This window comes from Oreochromis aureus, linkage group 7 (genome assembly GCF_013358895.1).
Source record: "Oreochromis aureus strain Israel breed Guangdong linkage group 7, ZZ_aureus, whole genome shotgun sequence".
In the NCBI taxonomy this organism is placed as follows: domain Eukaryota; kingdom Metazoa; phylum Chordata; class Actinopteri; order Cichliformes; family Cichlidae; genus Oreochromis; species Oreochromis aureus.
Genome location: NC_052948.1, coordinates 50,981,646 through 51,008,437, shown reverse-complemented (window position 1 = coordinate 51,008,437; position 26,792 = coordinate 50,981,646). Strand labels below are relative to the sequence as shown.

Here is a 26,792-nt window from a genome sequence, read left to right as displayed (position 1 = left end):
ATCTCAGAGAGCATATATATCTCAGAGAGCATATATATCTCACACATTAGCATCTATTCAGTGGTTCCCTATTAAACTTAGAGTGGATTTTAAAATCCTTCTTCTCAAATACAAAGTCCTGAAGGAATATGATCTCTTTATATCTTAAAGACCTCACAGTAGCATAATATCATAATAGAGAACTTTGCTCTCAGATGACAGGCTTACTTCTTAAGAAAGGAGTTCTTCCTCCCCGCAAAGTGCTGCTCATAGACGATGGTCTAATTGCTTTATTTCTAATATTTTAGGGTCTTTGCATTAAACACCCCAAGGTTACCACTTTTATGATCTGGCTCTATGTAAATAAAACTGTCACTAACATGTGCACATTAGTCTCAGATTCTTGAACATTCCAACTATTCTTCTTCTCCAGCTCCATCCTCTTCATTAAATACACTATACGAACAAAGGTACTGGACCACCTACACATTGTATATGCAGGAACTTCTCAGCTATGGATTCCCAGGCCATGAAGCTCCTAATACACAGTTTTTGTGCTGATGTTGATTCCAGAGGCAGTTTGGAGCTCACTATAGCATGAAGATTTTTCCACACTGTGCGCCCCAACACTCAGCAGTCCTGCTTTGTAACTTCATGAGATCAGGCATTTCATGACTTTTTATCCTGCCTAGCAGCTCGATGTTTAACATACTATATCTAATATATCCTCTTCTGCACAGTCTCCACCAGTCTCTTTATATGACCGCTCCATCCTATCCATGGATCGTCCATCCAAGAAGAAAACCTTCCTTGATAAAGGGAGTCAAGAAGGTTGTATGTTAACAATCTAATTTATCTTCAGCAATAACAAATGTCCCATAAAGCTTTAATGTTTTAAAGATGTGGTAACAGGAAGAGAACTTTAATGCGTTTGACTTCATCCCAACATCAGTGAAACTGCTCGTGAACGGCTCTAGCAGCCTGTCTGGTGACATTATAGTCCTGCGGTATGACAACACCACAAGGGGAATGCATTGACCTCACCGTGTGCTCAACTAATGCTGTAAACACAGTCTAATGCACCTCAGCTGGTTATCCAATCATGTAGTGCAATCATTACTTGTAGTGTTTCACAGTAGATGGTCATCTGTATCCCTCCAGACTTAAAACCTTGTTTAACATCTTGCAACTGACACTGAGCATCAATGACTGTTTTTTTTTCTCCAAAGCCCAAAACATAAATCTGTATGGACGGTGAAAATAGACAAAAAAATTAATCACATTACACGTTTCATATATTTTTTTGCACTGACCTTTGATATCTGCACGTTTAATGGAAACTATGCCTTGGATGCTAGTTGTATGAGGCTAAGAGATTCCAATTTATTGCTTCACAGAGGTGTTGGTTTTATGCAAATGTGACCTTTAAAGTGATAAATGTTAGATTTCTTATAAAACTGGCAAACACCACTACTAGTCATTGAGACAGATAGAGAAAGAATGAAGGAGTTGTGGCAGCATTAGAGACTGGATAGATAGATAGATAGATAGATAGATAGATAGATAGATAGATAGATAGATAGATAGATAGATAGATAGATAGATAGATAGATAGATAGATAGATAGATAGATAGATAGATGTTTTTTCCACCCCCTCCCTACCCATCCCATTTTCTTTACCTTCCTCTATACAGCTCAGGCTTTATCTTTCCAAGGACTGAAGGCTGAATGTTGATAGAGTGATTATCCAATGCTTTAATGCCAACTTAAGATTAACACACAGGAGGTTGTTAAATCATAGTTTTATGGAGCTCTCCTTGTTAGCACAGAACCGATCAAGGTCACGGACCTATCTTGACCGGGTCTTCAGCACACTAAATGAGCAGAGCCTTACTGGGATATAATGGAAACATATCTTTAATAGTTATCTGTGGCATCAACCCCGAGGAGAGCAAAGGGAGAGAGAAAAGTGATGAAAGGGGGAGGTAATGGCAGCTTGCCTAAGAGGAAAGACACAAATTCTATTAGGACCTATATTTAAACTGGAGCTCTTTTACTCAATTTCTCTTTCTGCCTCTCGCTCCCTGTCTCTTTCATGAAATGAGACACACACATGCACGCACACACACACCTACACACACACACACACACACACACACACACACACCGAAGCTGAACAAAATAAAAAAAAGAGAAAAGAACTGACCTCATGAAAGAAGTGAGCCTTTTTTAAATGGATACTAATTCCTGAAGGTTAATCAGTTTTTCTGTGAAACTTCAATAACGATGCCAAATCTCAGGTGCTTTTATTCGGCGTTAAATTCTGCAAGGACCAAAAGCAAATGAGAGAAGCAGAGCAAATTCCCCTCCAATGCACCTGCAATGAAGACATTTTCCATATATCTGCATGCAAACAAGACAATTCCATCATTTGCATTTTCAGCTCAATGGGCAGAAAATAAATCATGAGGAGAAATATTCACACCAGCAGTATAATAAACAATTCTTGTTCAGCCCTGCTATGTTTGAGAAAAAAAAAATCAAAGTCTTATTTTTTTTAAATTCAAGTTCTTTCATTGCTTTTTTCCCATAACGGTTCCCTCCTCATCATCAGCTTCCTTCCAGTAGCACATAGGAAGTTGGGAAGCACATTTCCATGGCTCCATCTCACACTGTCTAGCATGCACAGAATCAATAAAACTGCTGTCGTATTACATTCATGTTTATGCAAAAAACCCAAAAAAACTGCAATATGAAAACAAACCAGAAACCACTGTGTATCTTTTAATGGGATCTTTCCCATGCACACTGAAAGTCTGCTATTGCAGTACTCGTGATAATAGAACATTTCATCAAGCATGACTTTAGGGGAGCTTAGCGATATCCGCTGTGACTTCATGCTTACGAGACAAACTTTAAATACTGGCCAACGTGCAAGTGAGATGTATCCCCTGCTGTCCAGTGTGTGGGCTGTGTACTGCCACGCAGGGACGAGCTCCTGCCAACAAACAAATGTTCTTCTTTATGTCTGGAGTATTTCACTTTCATTACTCACAGACTGCATTCCCCTGCTCCATAATCAAATCTTCATGTGACTGAGCTGAAACTCAGTTACTAGCACTACTAGAAGAGCAAAAATACATGCATTTGTGGATGTGCACAGGGACACCCTCAGTGGCAAGCGCATATATTTAGTTCTTGAAAAAACAAAATCTGATGTAAATCTGATGGAAGCAGGTGCAGTGCACTTTAAGTCATTATCTGGAAAAACCTATATCCTACTGTTGGGATATCAGTCTGAAGAGCCTTCTCAGTCTGACCTTGTATTACCTCTCTCAGGTATGCAGACCAGCCAAAAAAGACAAAAAAAGAATCGGCTATGGAGGACACAGATGTAAATTCACCCTGATGTCATTTCTGAAGTCATTTATTCATCTTGAAGTCAATAAATGAGATTTTATTTTAGCTCCAGGCCACTGGAGCTGTTAGTGTAATGTGTGGTTCACATAGTCTGAAACAGAACAGCTTCGGAACCACATGACCACCCAATTAAAGGCCTATTGTTGGCATTCACAATGGGATAAGTATTGTACAGCCCACACAGAAAGAGAGCGCATACCTATCACAGGGCACACACACATGAACACCACTGAGAACGAAAACCTGGCATTAAATTATTCACATATAACGTGGCAACCAAGGATTTCGGCTGTGCTCTCCCTTCCTCGCAGGTAGTTTCACTTTATTCTGGCTGATGAAACCTTTGCTCATGATAAGGCTGTGGAAGGTGAGTGTGCGTTAAAACTGGAATTACTGGAAGTTATCAGGCTCCATGAAAGATTATTAAGATCTGTCCAACCCTAACAGGTGCTACAACATTAACGGGAGGCTTAGGGAATTGTCAATCAAGCACTGCCTCTACGAAGGAAAGTCTAATCAGACGGCATTATTAAAATGGCCCAAGTGCATGTAGTGTGCAGTGGATTTAATTGAAATGACTCATAAATCTGATCCCAGGTTGGAAGAAACATTCAAGTAGTCAAGTGGTGGAACAGATTTGAGCCCTTTCGGCTACTTATCTTTTTATAAAGCTAAGGCTTTCCCCTCGGGCACCTGCTAAGAACAACCCAAGCTTGTCTTTTCTGATCTGAGCTATTTCTGTCGTATTTCAGGCCTGCTTCCTGAACAAAATGACTCGGTGTGCATCAGAAATTAGTGAGGGTCAGCATTGCCTATATCACTTACTAGGGGTACCCTTGGAAACTAAACTTTTCTAATGGTTATCAAACAAGGGCTTTATTGATACATGTTGAGGCTTCAAAGTTCTTCAATAAGGGTACAGGGGAAGTTGTCAAATGTCGTCTTTATGGAGGAAAGAGATCATTGTCACAGTTGCTTTTGGGAGTCAGTAATATAAGAAATGTGATTAACAACTAATAAATGATCAGTGGTGGAGAAATCGGTATCAGCTGAATCTGCTAAACATTACAATGTTTACATGGAAAGGCATCAGTAAACACTGTAACAATCTGCTGTAAGAATACGACCAACTTCTGACAGTTACATACTGTTTCTCATTAAAACTGTGCTCTACTGTAGGAATAAACACATTCTGGGCAATGGTTGTGGGTTGCCATAAAAATGCTGCAATATACTGCGAACAGCACTGCGCTCTGAGGATGATGTGAAAATCACTGGCAGAGAGACCCTGCAAAATTTATGTTACTCTGTTTCTGGAGGAAACCTGTGGCCATATGTCAAGCCAAGTCAATCTGAATCCAGATGTTTGGTAGAAACTTGATATGGTAAAGTGAAATGCAATTTGTATTACCAATTTCTCGTAGCTGAAGACGCTTATTTCATTATAACAGAGTAGATTTTGTTATATGTTTTGATAGTTTGTGTAGTGCTTACAATTCAGTTCAGTTGAATTCAATTTAATTCTATTCTGCTTTATTTATATAGCACCAAATCACAACAACACTCATCTCAAGGCACTTTATATTGTAAGGTAAAGAGCCTACAATATAAAGAGAAAACTTCCCAAAGTGAGAAGACCCCTTTTGGCAGTATTTAGTGACAGTGGGAAGGAAAAACTCCCTCATAACAGAAAGAAACCTCCAGCAGAACCAGGCCCAGGGAGGAGCATTGTTGGTTAGAAGTCTTTCTGTTTGCAGAGGAGCTAAGTTTAAAGGTGGAACATATTATTGTGGAAAAAGCTGCCACTAGGCTTAGATAAAATAAGAAAGATTTATTCCGAATTTATTCAGCATTGACGCAAATATACAAAAGGGTGCCAAGAGCAAGCACTTTGTCGACAGTGGTAAAGAAAAACTCCCTTTTAACAGGAAGAAACCTCCGGCAGAAATAGGCTCAGGGAGGGGCAGCCGTCTGCTGCGACCAGTTGGGGGTGAAGATACAAGAAAAATAAGTTATAATTAAAACAAACAAACACAAATTAAGGAATATGGAGGATGTATTTGAGAAAATATGGATTTAGATGGGTTTTCCTTCCCCTTGTAAATCTGTAAAAGTTAAAAGGATATACATGTGTGATTGGATATTAAGACCAATAGGCCTAGGATATGTGAATGCTTATAAGAAATTGTAGTTAATGTATAAAAACAATGCATGGTCAAACCTGTTTGCTAGATCCATCCATACCCCATTTTTCATATTCTGTTTCCCCGGGTTGTGTTTTCATATGTGACTTTTAAATTACTAGCATTGTTGTTGTTTTTTCTTTGTTAAGCCTACACAATACATAAATAGCTACTGTGTCAGGAAAGAACAATGCACAGGGGAATGCTGAATGCATTAGCCTGTGCCTATACATTCCTATTATATAACTTGGCCTATATTCAGACAGTCAAAGCTGTACTTTATTGTGAAATTACTAAATTACTCGAATCTATTAGTGGTTGTGATTGGCATTAAAGTCAGCAAAGAATAAATCTCAATTCTTTACTGTGATGGATTATCTGGCAGCAAATGATCTTGGAAAGCCTTCCACCCTTGTGCTCGCTTGCCAATTTAAATCTCCCTCTCTCGGCGATGCAGCTTCCGCTTTCAGGACCATGAACAGCGCCGTCACTCTCCTCCTTTTTTTTTTCTTTTTTTTTTTTTTTTCATCGAGAGCTTATACGGCAAGCTTGAGGCGGGGAGGTAAACTTTTGGCGATATCAGAGTGAAGGTTTATAGCGTGTGTATCCGAAAGTGTTCGCGCGCCTTCAGCCCAATGTTCACCACAGTCCGTCGCAGCGATAAATAAGTGCGGCCACGACCGAAAGGGAGAGGCACCGAAGATAGGCTCCAGATATGAAATGAATATGCACAGAGACGATTCCGTCAAACAGATTTGTTGCTGTCTGCCGCCGGGCTGCTAAGGGATAAAAGAATAACAACCGCGATAACAATAATAGGAATAAGAATAATAAAAAAAAAAAGAGAGGAAAGAATCGGGCGACCTGCAGAGCGAGAAGAGAGCCGAGCGGAAAGGACTGCTGTGCGGGGGGACGCAAAGGGACTCGATCTGCATGTGAGACCGCTGGTCTACTCACACCGGAGGCAAGAGATGCAGCCTGCGAGCAAGCTCCTGACTCTGATTCTCCTCATCTTCATGGGCACAGAACTCACCCAAGTAGGTTGATTTTTAATTTTTTAACGCCATTTTTCCACCTCTTGTTTTTTTTAAAAAGCTCGAAGTAGCGGTTAATTGGCCCCAGATCCAGTAAGAGATTACCCGCTTTACCTCGCATGAAAGAGCCCGGTGAATTAGCCCTCTACAACCTACCCCAGCTTAAACAGATTAACGGGCGGGATTACACGATGTGAATACATTGTGGTTGACAGGGCGCGGGCAGGTCCAGGAGAGCCCCCCGCTCAGTGCCTCAGACAAACGGGCCAGATAGAGGGAGAGGACTGCACGGTCGGTCAGTTTCCTCATCATCAACTGGTCAGATTAATCAGCTGCAGCACCATTCTAGTACGACAGAACAGGTTGCCTGTAGCATTATGTGTGTGCGTGTGTGTGGTGGGGGGAGGCCATTGTTGAAGGATGCTCTTAAAAGAGGGGCTCCACAACCAAATGCAGAGTCTCATAGAAGGTGTTCTGAGCATGCTCTGTGACCACAGTGTGACTTGCTGGTGCCTTTGTGAAGGGAAGCAAACACTTGAGTCCAGCAATGTAAAGCCACTCAGCTCAGTAGTTTTTAAACACTGCCCATCACTAAAGTGCAGATGTGGGATTCTTTACTGGAACTATGAATTACTTCATGGTGTGCTTAAACACCATTTGTAGGAATGCATAAAGCAGATACTGTTGCAGCAAATTGCTTGCTTTGTAAATGATCACAAACAACAGGCTTTGGTGGTTGGGGAGAGAGTGAGGAAGTGGGTTTATTTATTTCAGGGCCGTGCCGTGGAGAATTTGAGCATTTAGTTGTCTTTGCGCGAGCACAAAGTGATACTTCTGGAATTCTCTGTTGTGTGAATTCAATTGCGGCTGCTAATTAGAGGCCACAGAAAACAAATAAAAGTGACAGAGTGACACTGAGGTACTATCAGTAAACATGTATCCGTGATATAATCCAAGCGACAGACTCAATACAATGTGTTAGAAGTAGGTTGCTGCAAGCCCCGCTGGCCCTGGCAACAACGTGTTAGAACAATATTGGCGTTATACCACTTTGACAGAAATATGCCAGCAATTGATTTCCACAATTTTATGAGAAATGTCAGCGAGCAGTGAGGCAAACTTTTTTTTTTCTTTTTTAATTCAGAGAACATAAGCCTGGTTTTGACATTTAGCTGGTATTTGATTTGTAATTTGATCAAAGCTATAACCTTACACAGAGTTAGTACTGGTGTACATTTAGTCTTTTTTTTCTGTACTGAGGCAACAAGTTCGAAATATGGGGCCGGACATTACAGCTCAGCTGCAGAGTGCACAGAAACGCTGACACATCGGGGTCAGTTTGGACAGTCTGATGAAAGCCATCAAGTGGGAGGGGAGTGGAAAATCATGGCGATTTTCATGACATTCTCTTCAAGTCCCACGTGGCAATGCGCGGCCCCAAGTTACAGTGACAGTTTTTCCACGATGGCCTGAGAAGTGTGTGTCATCTGTTCAAAGTTAAGTCCATATTAGCCTGTAGAAATACCTGTCAGCTCCCTTCCAGAAGACCACAAAGACAAAATACACTGACAGGCCCTATTTCTACTCCTGCTTTGGAAACCTGCAGTCCATTTTTTGCTGTTGGACAGCCGGGCCTCTCCGCATCGCCTCCCGGTTTGAAGGCCAAAATATATCCAGTGAGAGGTGGATCTAGACTCTAAAAGATAGAGAGCTTTTCACTGCCAGATTACTCATCAGAAGAAGAAAAAAGGAAAAAAAACCACCCAAGCAGCACGCCCTCAACCTGTGATGCCGAACAATGACGCCCTCATAATGGCCACATTAACCACCTTGCTTCTCACGCAGTTTGAGACAGCGTGGGGCGGCCACAGCTCTTTTCTTTACATCTCTCCAAAGTAGCGGGGGGATGCCTGATTAGCGACGACCTCTCTTTTTTTAAATCTGCCCACGTTCATTCACCTTCTATCCCCCACTCTGCCGAAGGATTTGGCGACTGACTAGCCTTCACATAGAGGAGAATAGTAAGCAGCCAGAACGGCATCTGTTCCTCACCTAGTGGCTCAACCCCGAGCTGCAAACCCACATCCTGAAGAACAGATGAAGCAGTTATAACAGTCAGTTCTCATCCAATGATCATCCTACAAAAAACAGACTATCAACACATGTCGCGCACTCTTACAACCACTCTGACACAAAATAACACAGCTATTCTTTCTCATTTAAGTGGAAAGCTGCCAACATGTCTGCCTCTTTCTGCTAAAAAAAAAAAAAAAAGCTCCGACAAAAGAAACCTTGTGAAACCGTTAAGGATTTTTAATGTACGGAAAAGAAAGAAAGAAAAATCAATCAGATTTTATGTGAGAACACAGAGATGGAGTTGAGCTGAATTGCAATATGCGTGGTGTGATTGGCAGCCGGGGTTGAAGCTATTTATTATTCAGTATGGCTGGCTGAGCGATGAAGCAAAGGGGAGAGAGAGAGTGAGAGCAGAAGAAGAGTAGGTGGAGGTACGGTGCATTTTGTAGTGCACTTGCAGGCTGGAAATGTGATTTTTTTTTCCCCCTTCACTGCTTTATTAAACTGGATACTGAATGTGACAGAGTGGTTATCCTGCTGTAGGCATGCAATATAAACATCAGCTCACTACAAACTACAGCAGCATGTGGTTGTGGAAGACCACCTTTTGTGCTAATGCTCAGCTTTTAAATGTTTCTGGTAACTTCTGGGTCTCCAATTTGGTGATTTTTGTTGTGGTCGGATGCGCTTCTTTATTTGACCTGGTACATCTACACATCTTGTATTGCAAAGTGACATTAATGAAGGCAAACCCACAAAACACAAACCACATTCTTGTAAAGATAAAAAGGATTATATAATTCGAGTAACACCTCTCCATCAAATTTGTATTTGTGTAGGGTTATTGCATTAACCTGTATAACTAAAACTGTGCAAATGCTTCCAGTACATCCATCCACTTGAGGTCTTGTAGGCATGTGTAAAGCACTGATTGGCTACTGAGGAGTTCTAATAAAAGATTTTGATTTGTCTGACTTTCTGGCAGGTCAACGACTGATCGGTGAGTTTAAAAGAGCACATGTGGCCTTCCTCTTGCTTCAGTGCTGATCACTGTATATTAAATAACTGCCCCTACTAAATGTGGGGGTCACTAGCTTTGGAATGATGTGGAATCCACACTAGTGAAGCCTGAAACCCTAAATAAATCCATGCTTTACAAAGCTTTGCTGTTAGAGACCCCCTGCTGCGCTTTGCTGAACTGCACCGCAACACACAAGGTGAGGACCCGAGTGAAGCTGATCCCTGCAACACGTTGAAGCCGCCTCTTTTTGAGTTCTCACCTCAAAGGTCAGGGAGAAGTGTTGAGAGATTAAGAGCAGCCAGAGAGCGAAACAGACAAAGAGTAAGAGGAACACAGAGGTGCAGAGAGCGCAGACTTTCCTCTCAGCTTTTCAGTTCACCAGTGAAATGCATTATGGAGGTGACAGAAATAGCCCAAACCTCTCTTTGCTATTCCGGGGGACCTCATGTATCATGCAGTACTACAATTTAGCCCATAGGCTGGAGCATTGCCCCATAGATCTGCTGGTGTAGACTCAGGCTCTGGAAGTTTCCTGGTATTATCTGAGCAGCTATAGCCAGCTGTTAAAATAAAACACACCTGCTGAAAAAGACAAAATCAGACTGGCTTTGAAAACACGCCTAAAATATTTGAAGACCTAAAAATAATCAGTAGATGAGGAAAAAATAAAAACACTAAGTATGGTTTTCTTTTTGTAGTAATCAACCGCTTTCCTGTAAACGTCTTTTTTTTCTTGCTTGCATTTTAAAGATTTAGTATTATCATTATTATTATTATTAGTTAAATTATTATCTTTTTTTCAGCAATGCCAGAATCTGTTGCACGGTGGCGCCAGAGTTCCACGAATCAAAGGCTCATCCTTTGTTTTGGGCTGAAGCCTCCAGTATCCCATCAATAAAACATATTCCGAGCCCTGCCACATCACTGCCATTGCAGTGCGACACCCTACGTTTATGTGTGTGTGTGTGTGTGTGTGCGTGTGTGTGAGTGTCACACACTCGACTACTGCTGCAGTGGTTGTTTTAGTTAACAATGGTTACCCTACAGGATGCGATGATGTTTGCGCCTGTGTCCAAGTGCCTTTAATCCTCCTTTTTTGAGGGGTGGGCTGTGGAGAAAGAAATGACATTGCTTGCTGCTATAAATAATCCCTCAGCATCATTGTGGGCCGACCTCGGTCGCACTGCTCATTGCCATTCCCTCAGGGGACAAGTTAGTGTCGACCCAACTATGAGCGACTTCAGGCGCAATCCCAGATATTACCACGAACGGACCCAACCTGGCTGACATCATTGCGTCTGGTGATATAGATAGATCCGTAGTACCTCCTCCTTCCTCCTCACATCCATTTGGAGCCGCCTGTGTGTGTAGTCAGTGGCACTTAATCACAGAGCGCAGCAAGGCAGGAGGCGGACCGTCGGGCGTGAACGAAATAGTAACGGCGAACCGGAGAGGCGGCAGTGTGCGGGACAACGCGGGCAGAGGAGCTATCCAGAGGACGTCTCCAGCTGCTGCTTTTAGTCCCCCTCCTCTCACTTTATCCGTGCACCGGATCGCGCCGTGCAGTTTTGCTCTCCGTCCCGACCCACCAAGTCTCGCTCTGCCGCCGGAGCTTCCGTGGAAATGTCCAAAAAAAGAGCAGGCGAGCCGGAGTCCCGGGTGAAACACGGAGATGCTCTGGGCACCGCGACTCGCCTCTCTCGTTTCTCCCTGGAGTCTGTAGAATGAAGACGACTTAAATAGAAAAGAAGAAGAAGAAGAAAAAGTCAATAGCAGAGCGCAAAAGATGTCGGTGCCTTTGCTGAAGATCGGCGTCGTGCTGAGCACCATGGCGATGATTACCAACTGGATGTCGCAGACCCTCCCCTCTTTGGTGGGGCTCAACACCACCAGGCTCACGGCGGCGCAGGGAGGGTACCCAGACCGGAGCACAGGAGTGAGTTTCACTGTTTAGTGCCAGTGACTGGCTTAAAAAGAAAAAAAGGGAAAATAAATAAATAAATCCTAATAATAATTAAGAAATAAATTTCCCTCCTCTCTAGATGAACGCAATTAAAATCCAGTCCAGATATAGTCACAGAGCTTCTCTCCTGGGTGCCTTTGGTTTCTAATTTAGAGCAGAAATTCACGCGCCTGCAAGAGTAAGAAAATAAAAGACTTGGAGAGAGCGTAATACATTCGTTCCTTCTTGCGTTTGATGTTGCTCCAGTTGCCCCTCTGCTACTGCTGATATGAGCATCCCGCACTAATGAAAAGTTATCATTTGGTAGTTTTGATGTGGATGCAAATGTGAAGAGACGCGGTGTTGCAAAATGAATGGCGTGGAAATTTTTTTTTCAAAGGAGTCTTATATATTCGCTCTGTAACAGCAGGAGCCTTCATTCTTTCTTTCTATCCTTCACTGTGTGTGCGTGTGTGTGAGTGAGTGTGTGTGTGTGTGTGTGTGTGAATGAGAGTCAAAATGAAGCGTTTCCCTGTCAGGCTTCCTGGCACTCTCGGAGCTGTGTTTGTGCCAGGGTAATATTATAAGTGGATGATTTGCAGCGATATTCAGAGCAATGAACGCTGAAGGCTGTTCTGTGTAAATATTAAATTCACTAAACTCGGGGAACAGAGTTTAATCTTGAATGTCATATTTTTTGTAATCATTTTTGTTTTAATGATTTATGGCTCTTTTTTTGCACATATCACACGTTGGGGGGTTTAGTTAACAATTAGTTGTTTTCTTACAGGGAGCTGTGTAACAGTGCTGATTACTACACTGAGTACTACAAAGATGGGCGCTTGCTGGTGGTTGTCTTTGTCAGCGCATCCTTTGCTAGAAAACTGCAGCTGACTGACAGACTGACAGTGGCTGATTGCTCCGTTTTGGTTTTCACGTGAAGTCGCTCCTTCTCACTAATCAGCAGGTCTCTCCAGTGATCTTTTTTTTTTTCTTTTCTCGCTGATGCAGTGATGAATGGCTTTGTCAAAGTCACCCCCCTTCCCCCATCCTCGCCGTCGTCCCGTCAGCAGGTTAATAACTAGTGTTATCTATCGGGGCGGGGGGCGTTCTTGACGTCATACATTATACTCTGAGGTTTCACACACACCCAACCCTGAATGACTGGACAGGCTTCAGCTGTCAACCATTGGCTGCTTTAAAACACACAGGTGATAGTGGCGAGAATGGGTGGAGCCTAAAGGTTTGTGGCGTCCTGATGGTGATAAATATAATAAAGCGATAAAAGAAAAAGAAGAAAAAATAGCAGTAAATTTTCCACGTTTGTCATTTCATGGATAAACATGAGGAGGTTGTTGCGTGGCAACCCCCCCCCCCAAAAAAAGAAACATTACCCTGTTGTCTTTTTATTGTTTCCCTTCCCCTTATATACGCCTTTGTTTTCAGGTGTTGCCAGCAAACCCAGAGGAGTCGTGGCAGGTGTACAGTTCAGCCCAGGATAGCGAGGGAAGGTGTGTCTGCACTGTGGTGGCACCCCAGCAGTCCATGTGCTCACGAGATGCCCGTACCAAACAACTGAGACAGCTGCTGGAGAAGGTAATTATCACCTAACTCCTCTGCAGCCATCAAAAGTCACACAGTGTGACCCAGGGGACCCACCTTTACTTCCTTTGACCTTTTGTCACACACAAAGACACACACACGTACACACACACATACATACATATATATATATACATATACATACATATATATATATACATATATAGGAGTTTGCATGTTCTCCCTGTGTTTGCGTGGGTTCCCTCCGGGTACCCCGGCTTCCTCCCACCGTCCAAAGACATGCAACTTGTGGGGATAGGTTAATTGGATAATCTAAATTGTCACTAGGTGTGAATGTGAGTGTGAATGGTCGTCTGTCCCTGTGTGTTGGCCCTGCGACAGACTGGCTACCTGTCCAGGGTGTACCCCGCCTCTCGCCCTATGATAGCTGGGATAGGCTCCAGTGCCCCCCGCGACCCTGAAAAAGGATGAGCGGAAGCGAATGGATGGATGGACATATATATGTGTATATATATATATATCTATATGCTCATGTTTGTGGTCTTTTGCCTGCTGGACAAGAATAGAAGTCTTGCTCTAATGAGCTCACGAAAACCCAAGGCATCACAAGAGACAGCTTATTTGTAATTAGATGATATCTAATGATGCAGTCAGCTGAGTGCCCATACACTGGGAGCTTCCCCCATTTTACAGAAGCACATTCATAAAAACCTGCAGTTGCTCATTCATATACTGTAAGCAGCCAGCACTACAGTTACAGCTACTGACAACAGCAGATACCTCCTAATGAATAAAAGATGAGCCATGTTTCTGGACCACATCAGATCTGGAGAAAACAAATGTCTGAACAGTATGCATCCTACACTTGCGCCATGTGTCTGAGGCCCCTGACTAGTTGGCCTGATGTCAGAGTTTGTGAATCACTGCGAGACGAACGCCAAGCCGAACGCAACATATTGTAAAGTCTGTTGCCTTTTCTCTGCGTCTCCTATTCTAATTACAATGCAGACGGAGATTGTTTCTTCAACCACTCTTGCTCATTCGTACAGGTCCAGAACATGACCCAGTCCATCCAGGTGCTGGACCAGCGCACCCAGAGGGACCTGCAGTATGTAGAGAAGATGGAAGTTCAGCTTCGTGGTCTGGAGACCAAGTTTAGGCAGGTGGAGGAGAACCATAAGCAGAACATCGCCAAGCAATACAAGGTAAAAGATCCGCTTCTCGAGCCATCGATCCAAGTGCCATTCCTTCATAGCTGCTTCTTTAGCTCACTTAGAAGCCAGCCGCCTTACCCATCTCATGTGTGAGTGTTTCCACTGTGGAGAGAACTCAGAATTGCCTAAATCACCATATTGCATCCCAAGAAATCTGCATGGATAATTAAAGAGGCAAAATAAATCAATACACAAAATGCTATAATTCATATTCTTGTTTCAACTCATTAAAAAAATCACGTTAAATAGAGAATCTGGGCTTGGAGGAGATTTAAGAAGATATCTTACATGAATTACAGTCACTGTGAACGATGGGCACAAAGATCTCTGCACACTGGGACAAACCTCCTTGACAACATGTAGTATACACTAAACCCTCCAAGGAGATTTTCTTTAGGGTTTAGTGTCCACATGTTAATGAACCTTTTTTGCAAACAGGGTACAGGAGTGTTTACTAGATTTTACTAGAGCTTTAGGGATTTATCGTGTCTTTATGTCCTGTCTTCCTCCCCTCAACCCCCAACCGGTCGCAGCAGATGGCTGTCCCTCCCTGACCCTGGATCTGCTGGAGGTTTCTTCCTGTTAAAAGGGAGTTTTTTCTTCCCACTGTTGCCATGTGCTTGCTCATAGAGGGTAGTCTGAATGTTTGGGTTTTCTCTGTATTATTGTAGAGTGTCTACCTTACAATATAAAACGCCTTGAGGTGACTGTTATTGTGAATTGGCGCTGTATAAATAAGATTGAATTGAACTATAATTGATGACTGTGGAGTGAGGAATCTTCATAACTGTAAAGTAATCAACAGTTTTGACATTTATTTTTCTATTGAGCAACACATAAGTGATAACAGGTCTACATTTAAAAAAAAAAAAGGTCACAAAAAAATTCAGTGCCACCTCTGATTATGGAGTATGGTTAACACCCAGCCCTGTTTGCAGTTACTGAGACTAATTTAAGCGTGCCTGTGTTCCTACGGCTGTTCATACCATCACCACCCGCACTGCTGCAATCCTGTCAATCATGCATGCTCAGCAGTCCCGTGCTGCCAGCGCCTTTCAGTGCATGTGTGCATTTTTTTTCTGTAACATGTCTTAATTGCATATACTAAGTGTGTTTGTCTGTGTGTCTGTTAGATAGGTTAGCAAGCTCTAGCCCCTGTCAACAGTTTGTCATTTTCTTGCTTGCAGGGCTAACTTTAAGACATGTAAAGAGAGCCACAGGTGAAGAAGAGGCAGGTCAATTCCAGATTCCCCTGAACTGGGCCACAGTACTGAGAGCATTTGGGCGTCAAACAGTTAATTTACCTTTAGCACCATTAAGACTAAGAAACCCCACCCTTCTCCCAAACCAACCCACCACTGATCTCTTCCTGCATGTTACTGCTGTCAAAGTTTTCCATCTAAAAGCTTTTTTAAAACGTAAATACATTATTATTATTATTATTATTATTATTATTATCATTATTATTATTATTATTATTAATTGCTGTTTTTCATTTTATTTTCCTTTGGCTTTTGTCAATGCATATTTGGTTATTCAACAAATCTTTACGTAAAAACTATAGACGTACAATTCGAGACACTTTGTTGTGTGTGACATGTAAAAGCATGTAACCCTTAATACGATGTTGCATTTTAAACGATGATGACCAATAAAGAGCTTTCCCAATTGTTGTCGGTGTACCGAGGGCTTGCTTTTTATCGGCTGGTCACTTTCCGGGACGGAGCCACCTGCTCTGCTCGTCACAGCGGGTGGAGAGTATTTTCTGGGTTTGTCCGCTCAGACACACACCTGCACAGACAGAACACCGCAGCTCACGCGCACAGAACACAGGACACGGAACACGCAAAAGCAGGGGGCGGGGGTCGCGAGATGAGAGAAGAGGCAGGATAGAGTTAGAGTAGTCAGGTTCAGACAGGTGTTTTGGTTTATTTTCCCCTTCTTTTCTTTTCTTTTATGGACAGCGGGCTCTCCTTTTTGCCGCGCATGACACTCAACCGAGCTTATTCTAACCCTTTCAGGCCATAAAAGCGAAAATGGAGGAGCTTAGACCGTTGATACCAGTGTTGGAGGAGTACAAAGCCGATGCCAAATTGGTATTGCAGTTTAAGGAGGAGGTCCAGAATCTGACGTCAGTTCTAAGCGAACTTCAGGAGGAGATGGGGGCCTATGACTACGAGGAGCTCCACAACAGAGTGTCAAATCTTGAGGAGAGACTCCGAGCATGCATGCAAAAATTAGGTAGGCACAGACAGTTATTGGCTGTTGGCACACACTTTGCTTCAAACACATGCATGCACAAACAAGCCCACTGACATACATGAGTACGTTGAATGGCTAGAAAGAGATCCTCAGGCATACTGACACGATACAGAACACATGATAAGAAGATCACACGTGGCTATAACGCTCTGCCACTAAAATTCATAATTCAGCGGTATTAAAACAACAGTGCATCTTATGGTTCTAATCTGTACATGCGGGTCTTTATCTTGGGTCTACTCTTGAAAAATGAAAGTAATCCAATAAGGAAGTCCACAACATGGCTATGCATGTTCTCTGCTGTTAGTACTGTCTATAAATCCTATTCACCCTTTCTGCAAAGAAACAACCCCTGAATGGGTTCTGGGTTCCTCATATTTTGGATTCCTTCTTTTCAACACACCTACCTTTTAACACTTTTTTGGCACACTGCAATCTTTTTTACTTGGATGATCAAATCAGATAGGATGCTAAAAAAATACACAATTAGACAACCTGCACGCACCCAGGGATGGTTAAGGATGACGAGAGCTACCGAGCTGCTTCATCTTTTAGTCTGCGATTTCTCATCACATCCTATCTTTTTGCTTTTAGCCCCTGTCTGAATCTTTTCACACCTCTGTCACATCCCACAGTGCTAATAGATGCACACCCACACTACACTGACTAAGATATATTACGAGAGCAGGGACACTTGCACGCGGCACATCGCGGGTATATTGTGTCCCTGTTTCAAATTATGCACAGCGGAAGATGACAGAAAGAAAGAAAAGCTTTTGGTTATACTGGCGACTGTCCTTTTTCAAAAAAGAAAGGAATGAAAACAGATAGTCAACACGCTCTGAAGGGATTAAGAGACTACAAAAACGCACACCTAATCTCAGATCACCAGTTGTTTCTCGTGCCATTCTTTATCTCAGCATACACTGCTCTTTTTTTTTCCTTGCCACATCTGCTTCCACTACCCACCAGCCTGGAGTATTTTCTGTGTTTTCACTCCCAGTTCAATTAACATGCCACCCCTCACACATCTATGGTCAGGCTGCCAAAGATAGGAGAGCAGGGACCAGCGGGAGTGACTAAGTGTGTGTGTGTGTGTGTGTTTGTGTGTGCGTGCACAAGATCAGATGAGATAAAGGTGAGGTCACTCAGCGAGAGGCTGGCTCAGGCAGAACAGAGGGTGGCTATTCCTTTCATCTTCACACGATTGCAGACGCACTCATGCGTAGTGCAACCAAATACAGTCCGGTACACTTGCATTACTTAGATTAAGCTTGCGAAGGTCACTCGCAGCATTTGCATCTGAATAATAACATGGAGAGGAAAAAAGAATAGAGCAAAGTTTTTAACAGACAGGAGAATTTAATAGAAGCTGGTATTGGGAAGGAGACGGAGAGAGAGAGTGATAAAGTGAAGGCAAAGTGGGAAAAGTGAAAGAGAGTAAGTAGGGTCCCCACAGAGCTGTCCTTCAAGCTGTTTTGTGCCGGAGAAAGTAACAGCCCAACGGCTGCCGGGACACAATGGCCATCGATCAAGAGGACATGCCAGCTTGCTGGGCAATAATCAAATAAATAAATCACCTTGTGTTGTGCCCCAGCACTGTGGAGGCACTGAGAGCTTCAGGCAAATCCAGTCTTTTCACACTGAAATGCTGATGAATGAAGCAGGAAGGTCACGCCGGCACATCAAGCCCTCTGCTACCTGCTCTGCTGCCACTGGTTTCCCTTTATATTCTAGCTTTAAAGAACAAAATTAGACTATTTCTGTCATTTTAAACAGCTCACCAAAATCACCTTCTCTCTTTCCCTTAATTAACCCTCCTCCTTTTCTTAAGACTAATTCTTCAATGAAATCTTTTTGTAATTTAGAGCGGTGGGGGCTTCTTTCCCTCTCCACACATTAAAACTAAGTGGATAGCTAATTAGTGGTTAAAATTATTACGATCAGTGTAGCTGACTGACTATATATATAGCAATGTTATTAGCCTTTTACAGCTAGGTAGCCTAAATGAACTCATAGACTTGTGAAACAAGATAACTTCTTTATGACACCTGGAGGAAGATGTTATGTGTTATGATTTAGCCATACCTGCTAAACATGTGTACGAAAAATTTTCTTCACATACTATACCCATATAACATCCACCTGTGTCATACCAACCCTCAGCGTGTCCTCCGTCACTACATTCATCAGCCTGTTCTGAGGTCTTCCTTGTTTCCTCCTTGTATCAGTACATTTCTTCTTCATTTCTCAGACATCCTCTCATGCACTTATATTTATCTGGTTAAAAAGTCCACGGCCCTCTCTCCTAGACATCTCCACAGCTTCATAGGTATGTCACTCTTCACATCGGGCCTCTTTTCCTCCTTACTAAACACTAACCATCTTTCCTCATCCATCCACCTTTTTCTCTCTCAGCTCACTTTGCTCATTTGTGCATTTCCATTTCTATCCTTAATCACCCCAACATGCTGCACATCCTTTTCACCTCAGTCTCTCTGCCTTGCCAAACCATATAAGTCCTTTTCCTCTTCCTTAGTGTCCAGCCTCACTTCTCACATCTCCTCCCTGAACTCTGCACAACATTCTTCCTTCTTCATCATTATCTCTACCTTCAGTCACTTCCTCTTTCAGTACCTTCTGTGTAAGATAGTCCATGTGTGTGTACCTTCCTCCATTCCTATGTGACCTGTGCGCCTCCCTCTTGTTGAAGTACCTGTTCACTGCAGCCTTTTTTGCAAAATCCACTACCATCTGTCTAAGACCATATCTACCTAACATCTCCTTATCACTGTTCCCTTCACCTACATGCCCATTGAAGTCTACTCCTGTCACCCCTCTCTCTCCCCCCCGGGAACACCGTTTACAGCTTCATCCAACTTCAGCATTTCTCTTTCTCCCTTTTCTCTGACAACATTCAACATCACCTCTTTGATTTCCAGCTTCAAACCCATGATCCCGTCTGACTCTCTTTACCTCCAGAACATTCTTCACATACTCTCCCTTCAAGGCTTCCCCTGATCCATTTTGCTTCCTATCGTTGCCACGATAGAACAGCTTAATCTACCTCTGACACTCCTGTCCTTGCTTCCCTTCCACCTGGTGTCTTGCACACACAATGTGCAGTTTCTACCTTCCTTCTCTCTATCACATCGGCCGGCTCCCTCTCTTTACCGGCCACTGCAATTTTGTTGTAAATGTACAATGACAATAAAGGGTGATTTTATTCTATTCTATAGACCCTTCATTGAAAGTTGTTACCGATTTAGAAATATTGATCCAAATGTTTGATTTCTGCCCTTTGAATGTAATGGCAGTAAGTGACCCTTGTAGTGGTCTAACTGCTACAAATATATTTGAATAACAAGATAACTGTAAATATTCAGACTTTAAGAAGCAGCGTGTTCATGTAGGTACCTCTAGTAGTAATTCTAAATCGTCACATTTTGGGCTAAGGGCTGTTAATCTATGGTGCTAGTTTCAGTCGTTATGCAAATGTACTGTTTATAAGGTTGGGGAAACCTTCAGTCAACTGACACTGAAGAAATGTTTCTCCCACTGAAAACGCTACATCCAGATGAACAGAATTAAGTTTCTGGGGCTGATGGCGGGCTTTGTTGTTATATCAGCTCCAGTTTCCATTAGGTTTCCTATTTGCTTTGCCTTGTACTTCGGTCCAGGCATATTCAGGCCAAAAGGGGATTAGACCTTGCGCACAACTCCAGAATCCAGATCCATCAGCTGGCCGTCCAGCAGACTGCAATAGTAGTGTCATCTAAAGACAGAAGCATGATTAGAGAAAAGAAATAAATAAATCAATGGCCAATGTATTAATGCAGTCTCTAATCCCACTGAGGGTTACGTAATGGGACTCAAGCCCCCACTGGAAATAGTAGATGCTGCTCATGTGACCATGTGTTTGTCTCTCAGCCGCCGCTGAGGTGCGATGCCGACGCATTCTCACAGGCACGACATATGCTGCACATAGAGACGCACAAACACTAACACAAAACCACAAGTTTCAATATGTGGGTGATAGAAATGAGATAGAGGGAGGCAGGTAACCGAGGGAGAAAGATAAGCAGAGAAAACACAAATGAAATCGATGCCGTCTGACTGCAGAGTAAAAATGACATTTCACAGCAATGAAGCGCATGACAGATGATGGAGTTGTAACAAAAGGCGTCGTTGCATCCTGCTGTTCAAATGAACTTGGGATGTGATGAAATTAACTTGTCAAGACCATCTCATTGACTCTTGTCTTTATAAAATATAGTGTGAAAGCAGCTTAAATGAAGAGATGCACTGTGAGAGCTGCTGTTTAGTAAAATCACGTCTCTCATTCCTGCCTGTGTTCATTAGAAGGGGTACGCTAGTCGAACCGACTCTCAGTCAAGAGGGACACAGAGCCCGGTGTTAGTTTTGTCAAATTCTTTAACACCTCAATCAGCACTAATTAACACTACAGCAGCTTACAAGTAGCAGGCAGGAACAGAATACACAGAGGCTCTCCCTTTCCTATCCTTTCCTTCTCTCACTTTTTCACACATCCACATGGAGAGAGTAAAACAGGCATTAGCATGTGTGAACTGAATAATAAGCACCTCTTGTGCAGTACATCACGCAAAGAGAGAGGCGTAGCAACAAGCTGGACTTTGACTCCCTTTGAATCCTTTAGGCAAATTCATCAGGATTTAAAGCAAATGACATGAATTCTTTGCAAGAAATTGTGATTCGGTCTAAATGTGTAAATAGGCGTTGCTGTGGGTGTTTCCTATCTCGCTTTTTCCTTGCAGCATGCGGCAAACTGACGGGCATCAGTGACCCCATCACCATCAAGACGTCCGGATCCAGGTTTGGCTCCTGGATGACTGACCCTCTGGCTCCTGAAGGAGATACTCGGGTATGTGGCGCACAGTCACGCAGTGTGGGCTGGGTATCAAAACTGCACTTACCTAATAACTGCTCAGGTGTTATTTAGGAAGACGAGTCCATTAACTATCAAGTCACTTCTTATTTTTTCCTTCTTTAGTAGATAAAGAAACCACTGGCTCCAGTTTCTCAAGCCTATTTTCAGATTTCTAGTAACACTTTATAATCCAGCTGCTGCTACTTTTGTCTGGCCAACACTAAAAAGCCCAGTATTGTTCAGATTACCATCAGAAAAAAAATCTGATAACACTTTATATTACAGCCCGTAACTAAAGGCATAAATCTACTGTAATTAAATGGATATTGATATTCATATCATATTTACCCACAGATACTTAATAGGTACACTAGAATAAGGAGGTAGCAATGAAATAATTATACACTAAGTAAATTTAAGTAATGCTTAAGCAATGTTACGACACAATTCATTATGTAAGTAACTGTAAGGACATCATAATTTCATGGCAATTTTTCTGAACAATAAAATAAGAAAATATATATAATTCCCGACCTTACATTGGAAGTACACTGCACTTTTCAGGGCATGGGCCATATTTTGGAGTGGGTTAAACTTGACAACCTTTCATGTGAAATTACTTACGCAGTACTTAAAATGACTTTTAGCACAATTTGTGTTTCCTTTCCTGTAAAAAACTCATAATTTAGGCACTACTTAAAATGTACTTGCATGTAATTATTTCTCATTTCCTTTAAAATAATTAAATATTTTATTTTATTTTCCTGTATAATAAATTAATTTTATGTACTATTGTAAAATCCGGACCTGTTAACCTCCCTATTCTAGTGCACCTACCTTTAACTAATTGCATGTAAATATAGTAACAGTGTACTTCCAAATAAAATACATCAACATTTAATTTGATTACAGGGGAATCATGTCTTTAGTCGTGGGCTGTGTTATAAAGTGTTTCCAGATGTCTTGATACTAATCTGAACATTACTGGGCTTTTTATTGTTAATAAAACAAAATAGTAATATCAGTATGTCAACTTGAGCTAATGTGATTTATAAGTAAGTAGTTCCATCTCCGCATTATTTGAAATGTGTGGTCTGTTTCCTGGTCTCTATTACTTTAGCAGTCGATTGCATCTGATTTCCCTTTGCAAAGTGCATCTTCTGCTTGCTCAATAAATAGGTCTGCCTTCACTACTAAAACACATTAAAAATAAATACCAAGTATAAATCTATATGATTTGAACAGGAAGCTGCTCAGCTGACAAGAAGCTGGAAATAAAGAAAGTTTATTTGTCTGCTCAGCGTGAAGATGCTCTTTCTGCTCCCGCTTTATTAGACGCATCAATAAGAGATGGAACGCACACGAGCAAAGGGAGTAAAAACTTCAGCTGCACACGGCTGTGCATCTGTACAGTTACAGTTTCTGATGGCTAACGGTTCTGACAACACAGGCCACAGAATTTTGATGGTACAAACTTCTTTATCAGCAAGGTTGAAGCTTACTGCTGACTAAGATTATTTTTAGCAGACTTAAGGCAACTTCCTTTGGTTGAAACTAATACATTTCGAACAGAACCCATGAACGATGTTCCTCGCTGTCAAAGGGCAGAGAAGGGAAAACAGAGTTTAATTGATGGAAGCAGACAGGCCTGCCCCAGTTCTTTTCATCTTAAGGTTTTCTTACCTTTCTTTAGTACTTTTTTTTGGCCCTGCGGAGTCTTTCTTTCTTGATGTGAATCATTTTTAAGTTAATCACGACAGCAGCTATAACCAGGTAGAGGAAGGGCTTTAGGTGTATCAGTCCCACTGTAACCAAGGAAGTATTTGAGTCTCCAGTGGCTCTGGAATGAGAGCTCTCTGCCCACCTCCACAGGGGCCAGCAGGAAGCTGGGTCATAGCAGCTGAGACAGGCCTTTTATCTGGAATGATGGGCATTATCCCTGCGGGGCCGGGTGCATGCCACCCTGCGGCTGTCATCCTGACTGTTTGCATTCAGAAGTAGATGGATTTCAGCTTCGCCTGCTCCTCAAGGAAGTCTCAGCACTAACTTAATTGGGATGCTTGTTCACGATGTGATTTGATTTATTCCGCGTGTGATGTGCATGCTCGACTCTCGAATTCACAAAGGCACGCAGGAAGGATGATGATAGGCATTTCTAGCTTTGAAGTAGTGCTGCGTTTTTAATTCTCTCTCTCTCTCTCGTCTTGATGCTTAGGTCTGGTACATGGATGGCTACCATAACAACCGCTTCGTGCGGGAGTACAAGTCTATGCATGACTTCATGACGTCAGACAACTTCACGTCCCACCGGCTCCCCCACCCGTGGTCAGGAACAGGTCAGGTAGTCTACAATGGCTCCATCTACTTCAACAAATTCCAGAGCCACGTCATCATCAAGTTTGACTTCCGCACCTCCTCCATCAGCAAGTCCCGGCAGCTTGACTACGCGGGCTTCAATAATGCGTATCACTACGCCTGGGGGGGGCATTCTGACATTGACCTCATGGTGGACGAGGGAGGACTGTGGGCTGTCTACGCCACCAATCAGAATGCCGGGAATATTGTTATCAGCAAGCTGAACCCCAACACGTTGCAGATCATCAAGAGCTGGACCACCAACCACCCCAAACGGAGTGCCGGCGAGTCTTTTATGATCTGTGGCACGCTGTATGTGACCAATGGCTACTCGGGAGGCACCAAAGTCTACTATGCCTACTCCACCAACTCCTCTACTTACGAGTACATCGACATTGCCTTCCAGAATAAGTACTCGCATATCTCCATGTTGGACTATAACCCACGTGACCGTGCACTCTACGCTTGGAACAATGGTCACCAGGTTCTCTACAACGTTACACTTTTCCATGTCATCCGCTCAGAGGAACTGTAACCATGCACATGGATCGAACACCATAAATACATATTGTCTGTAAAGGAAATCTCACTATATACAAAAATATATCTGCTCCAAGAGACTCTATGGGAAGACCATTCTATTTATGATATCAAAGAATTTCTGAAAGACTGTATCAACAGTGAATGCAAAGTAGAGTGAATGTGCATATGAAAAAATATCTAAAACTGAAGGGTTTCATTCCAAAATGTGATAAATTGATAATAACAAACAAGAAAAAGAAGCCGTATCCGTTATTATCGCAGATGATTGTGTCAAAAGCAAAACATTTTTGTAAATAAAAGGTCGCAACATGACTTCTTAGTCTTAGTAGACTTTATTTTAATAGCTGCCATCATTTTGTTAAAGGGTCTTTTATTTTGGAATGAAACTCTTTAATTGTTTGCCGTATAGAAAATGACTGTAAAAGTAGATATAAATATATCAGATTTAAAAGAATAAGAACAGATGCCAAAAAAAAAAAATCAAAACAAAAAAACACACGCCTTTTTTTATATCATGGAATATCAACCTAAGCTCATTCCTGAGGCTCCAGTTCTTCTGCAGAAATCCTCCCGGCTGAACTTTTCTTTTGGTCATTGGGGGTCCTGAAACGAAGACTGTTATAATAAACTGTTGGATCCCCGTGTCCCATGGACATAATGTAAAAAAAAAACAAAAAAACGGGAGGTCACTCTAGTCAGAAGACTTGATAGCCTAATGGATGCTGTGTGTCATATTCTTTTTATTAAGTACCGTAGCAAATCAGAAGTCTGTAGAGAAACAGAAAACATCAATAACAACATCCACTAAAAGACCTGAAGGCACTGACTGTTGACAGCGCTGTTGTTTAAGATGATTTCCCTGTGTTGGTGACTATGTGTGAAAAAGGCTTTCTTTGCATGAGTGTTTTCTATCACTCCGGTCTTCTGAATGTCTTTTTTGCTGTATGATACTATTAAAAAAGGTGGGCGGTAGGGTGGGTGGGGGAACAAGGTAGTATGCCTTTGGGATTTGGGGGTTTGCAGAGATATTTACCTTTTTCCTGCTTCCTTCGATTTTGTTCTCATTCTGTTTATTTCAATTTCTTTGCAATCATTTTTTTTTTAACGTTTTTGTATCTGTAACTGTTGCCACCGGTTTTGCCTCTCTATTTGTTTATTTGGACTGCGTAGGAGGAATCTATCTAGCTCACATCTCTCTGAAGTAAAAGAAAAAAAAAGAAACAACAGAATGTATCTAGTATTGTATACTGGAAACCAGGTCCCTCTATTTTCGATTCACATCATGTAGTCGGTTTTTTTTAGAGGATAAATCCTGTCTCATGTCATGTATCCCCCCACTGCTAGTGAAGGATAATGCTGTTTAAATGTATACTCTTGCTGAGGACAAAAGCTTTTCACTCTTTTTGCGCTTTGCTGGACATGTGTTGTATCTGAGATGAGATAGTTAATGATTCGTGTCAATAAAATAGAGAAATCTGACGCTCGGATTGCTGCCTTTAAACGCTACAAGGTGCTGTGTAACAGTACAGTTTAAGTCCCTATTAGACGTAGAATACATAAAATCGCTGGTTTCATCACTCTGTTTCAAAATAGTTTAGATCTGACCTTTAAAAATAGCAAAAATTACTAAAAGAGGGGAAAATGTTTCAGCCTACAAAACAGTGAGATGAAATGTAATTATTGACATGCTATTACTGTTTTATTGTGCTCTCAAGTGAACTGGGCAACTCAAAAAGATTCACAAAAGCTATGTTGAGTCTTTGTGTGCCTGTTAATGTTGCTGCATGAATCCAGCATTGGGTGAAGTCCAACTCTAGTAACACAGCTGATGCAAATACTACAGCAAAGAGACCAGAGTGCTCATTCAGACATGAAGCCGACATGTTCAAATGCCACCAAATTAATGGAAAAGAGTGCATGTCTTAAAGGTGCTTAAGCCTGTGACCGTTCACATGGACATAACTTTTACATCACAGCTAATGCTCTTATTTCCTGCCTTGTAGGTTTTACTTCATTAAGATTACATAGATTACACAATCCCGCTTTACTTGGATTGTGGGAAAAGAGCATTTACGGACCCTGGTGCGTGTTTAAAAATGGTAAAGTGAGGCTCCTAAATAAACCACACACACACAAAAAAAACATAATCTTGCTCTTCCAAATCAAATGTGGTATTTGCAAGCAATAAAACTCATGGTTGCTCAAATAAATACACCCAAGTGTGTTGTTGCTGCTAAACAACCTGACTATTAACTATTGTCAGTCATGTTTAGTTTGATTGTCACTTAGA

At 42.1% G+C, this 26,792-nt stretch overlaps 1 protein-coding gene across 2 annotated transcripts; it reads left to right on the top strand.

Annotated features, from left to right (window-relative positions):
• Positions 1–6,115: 6,115 nt before the first annotated feature.
• olfm1b (olfactomedin 1b) lies at positions 6,116–25,981 on the top strand. 2 transcript variants are annotated; one of them, XM_031754507.2, is made up of 6 exons: positions 6,116–6,620; positions 13,103–13,252; positions 14,269–14,424; positions 16,455–16,674; positions 21,492–21,598; positions 23,820–25,981. In XM_031754507.2, exons 1-6 carry the CDS (start codon positions 6,555–6,557, stop codon positions 24,492–24,494), a joined length of 1,374 nt encoding a protein of 457 aa, XP_031610367.1. In that variant the 5' UTR covers positions 6,116–6,554; the 3' UTR covers positions 24,495–25,981. The 2 variants fall into 2 exon arrangements, with proteins under 2 accessions (XP_031610367.1, XP_031610366.1); XM_031754506.1 differs by lacking the exon at positions 6,116–6,620 and adding an exon at positions 10,905–11,650.
• Positions 25,982–26,792: the final 811 nt, after the last annotated feature.

Coding starts and splice junctions, on each gene's coding strand:
- olfm1b (XM_031754506.1), top strand. CDS start 11,501: ATGTCGGTGCCTTTGCTGAAGATCGGCGTCGTGCTGAGCACCATGGCG. Junction 13,253..14,268: donor TGAGACAGCTGCTGGAGAAG/GTAATTATCACC, acceptor TCATTCGTACAG/GTCCAGAACATGACCCAGTC. Junction 21,599..23,819: donor CTCCTGAAGGAGATACTCGG/GTATGTGGCGCA, acceptor CTTGATGCTTAG/GTCTGGTACATGGATGGCTA.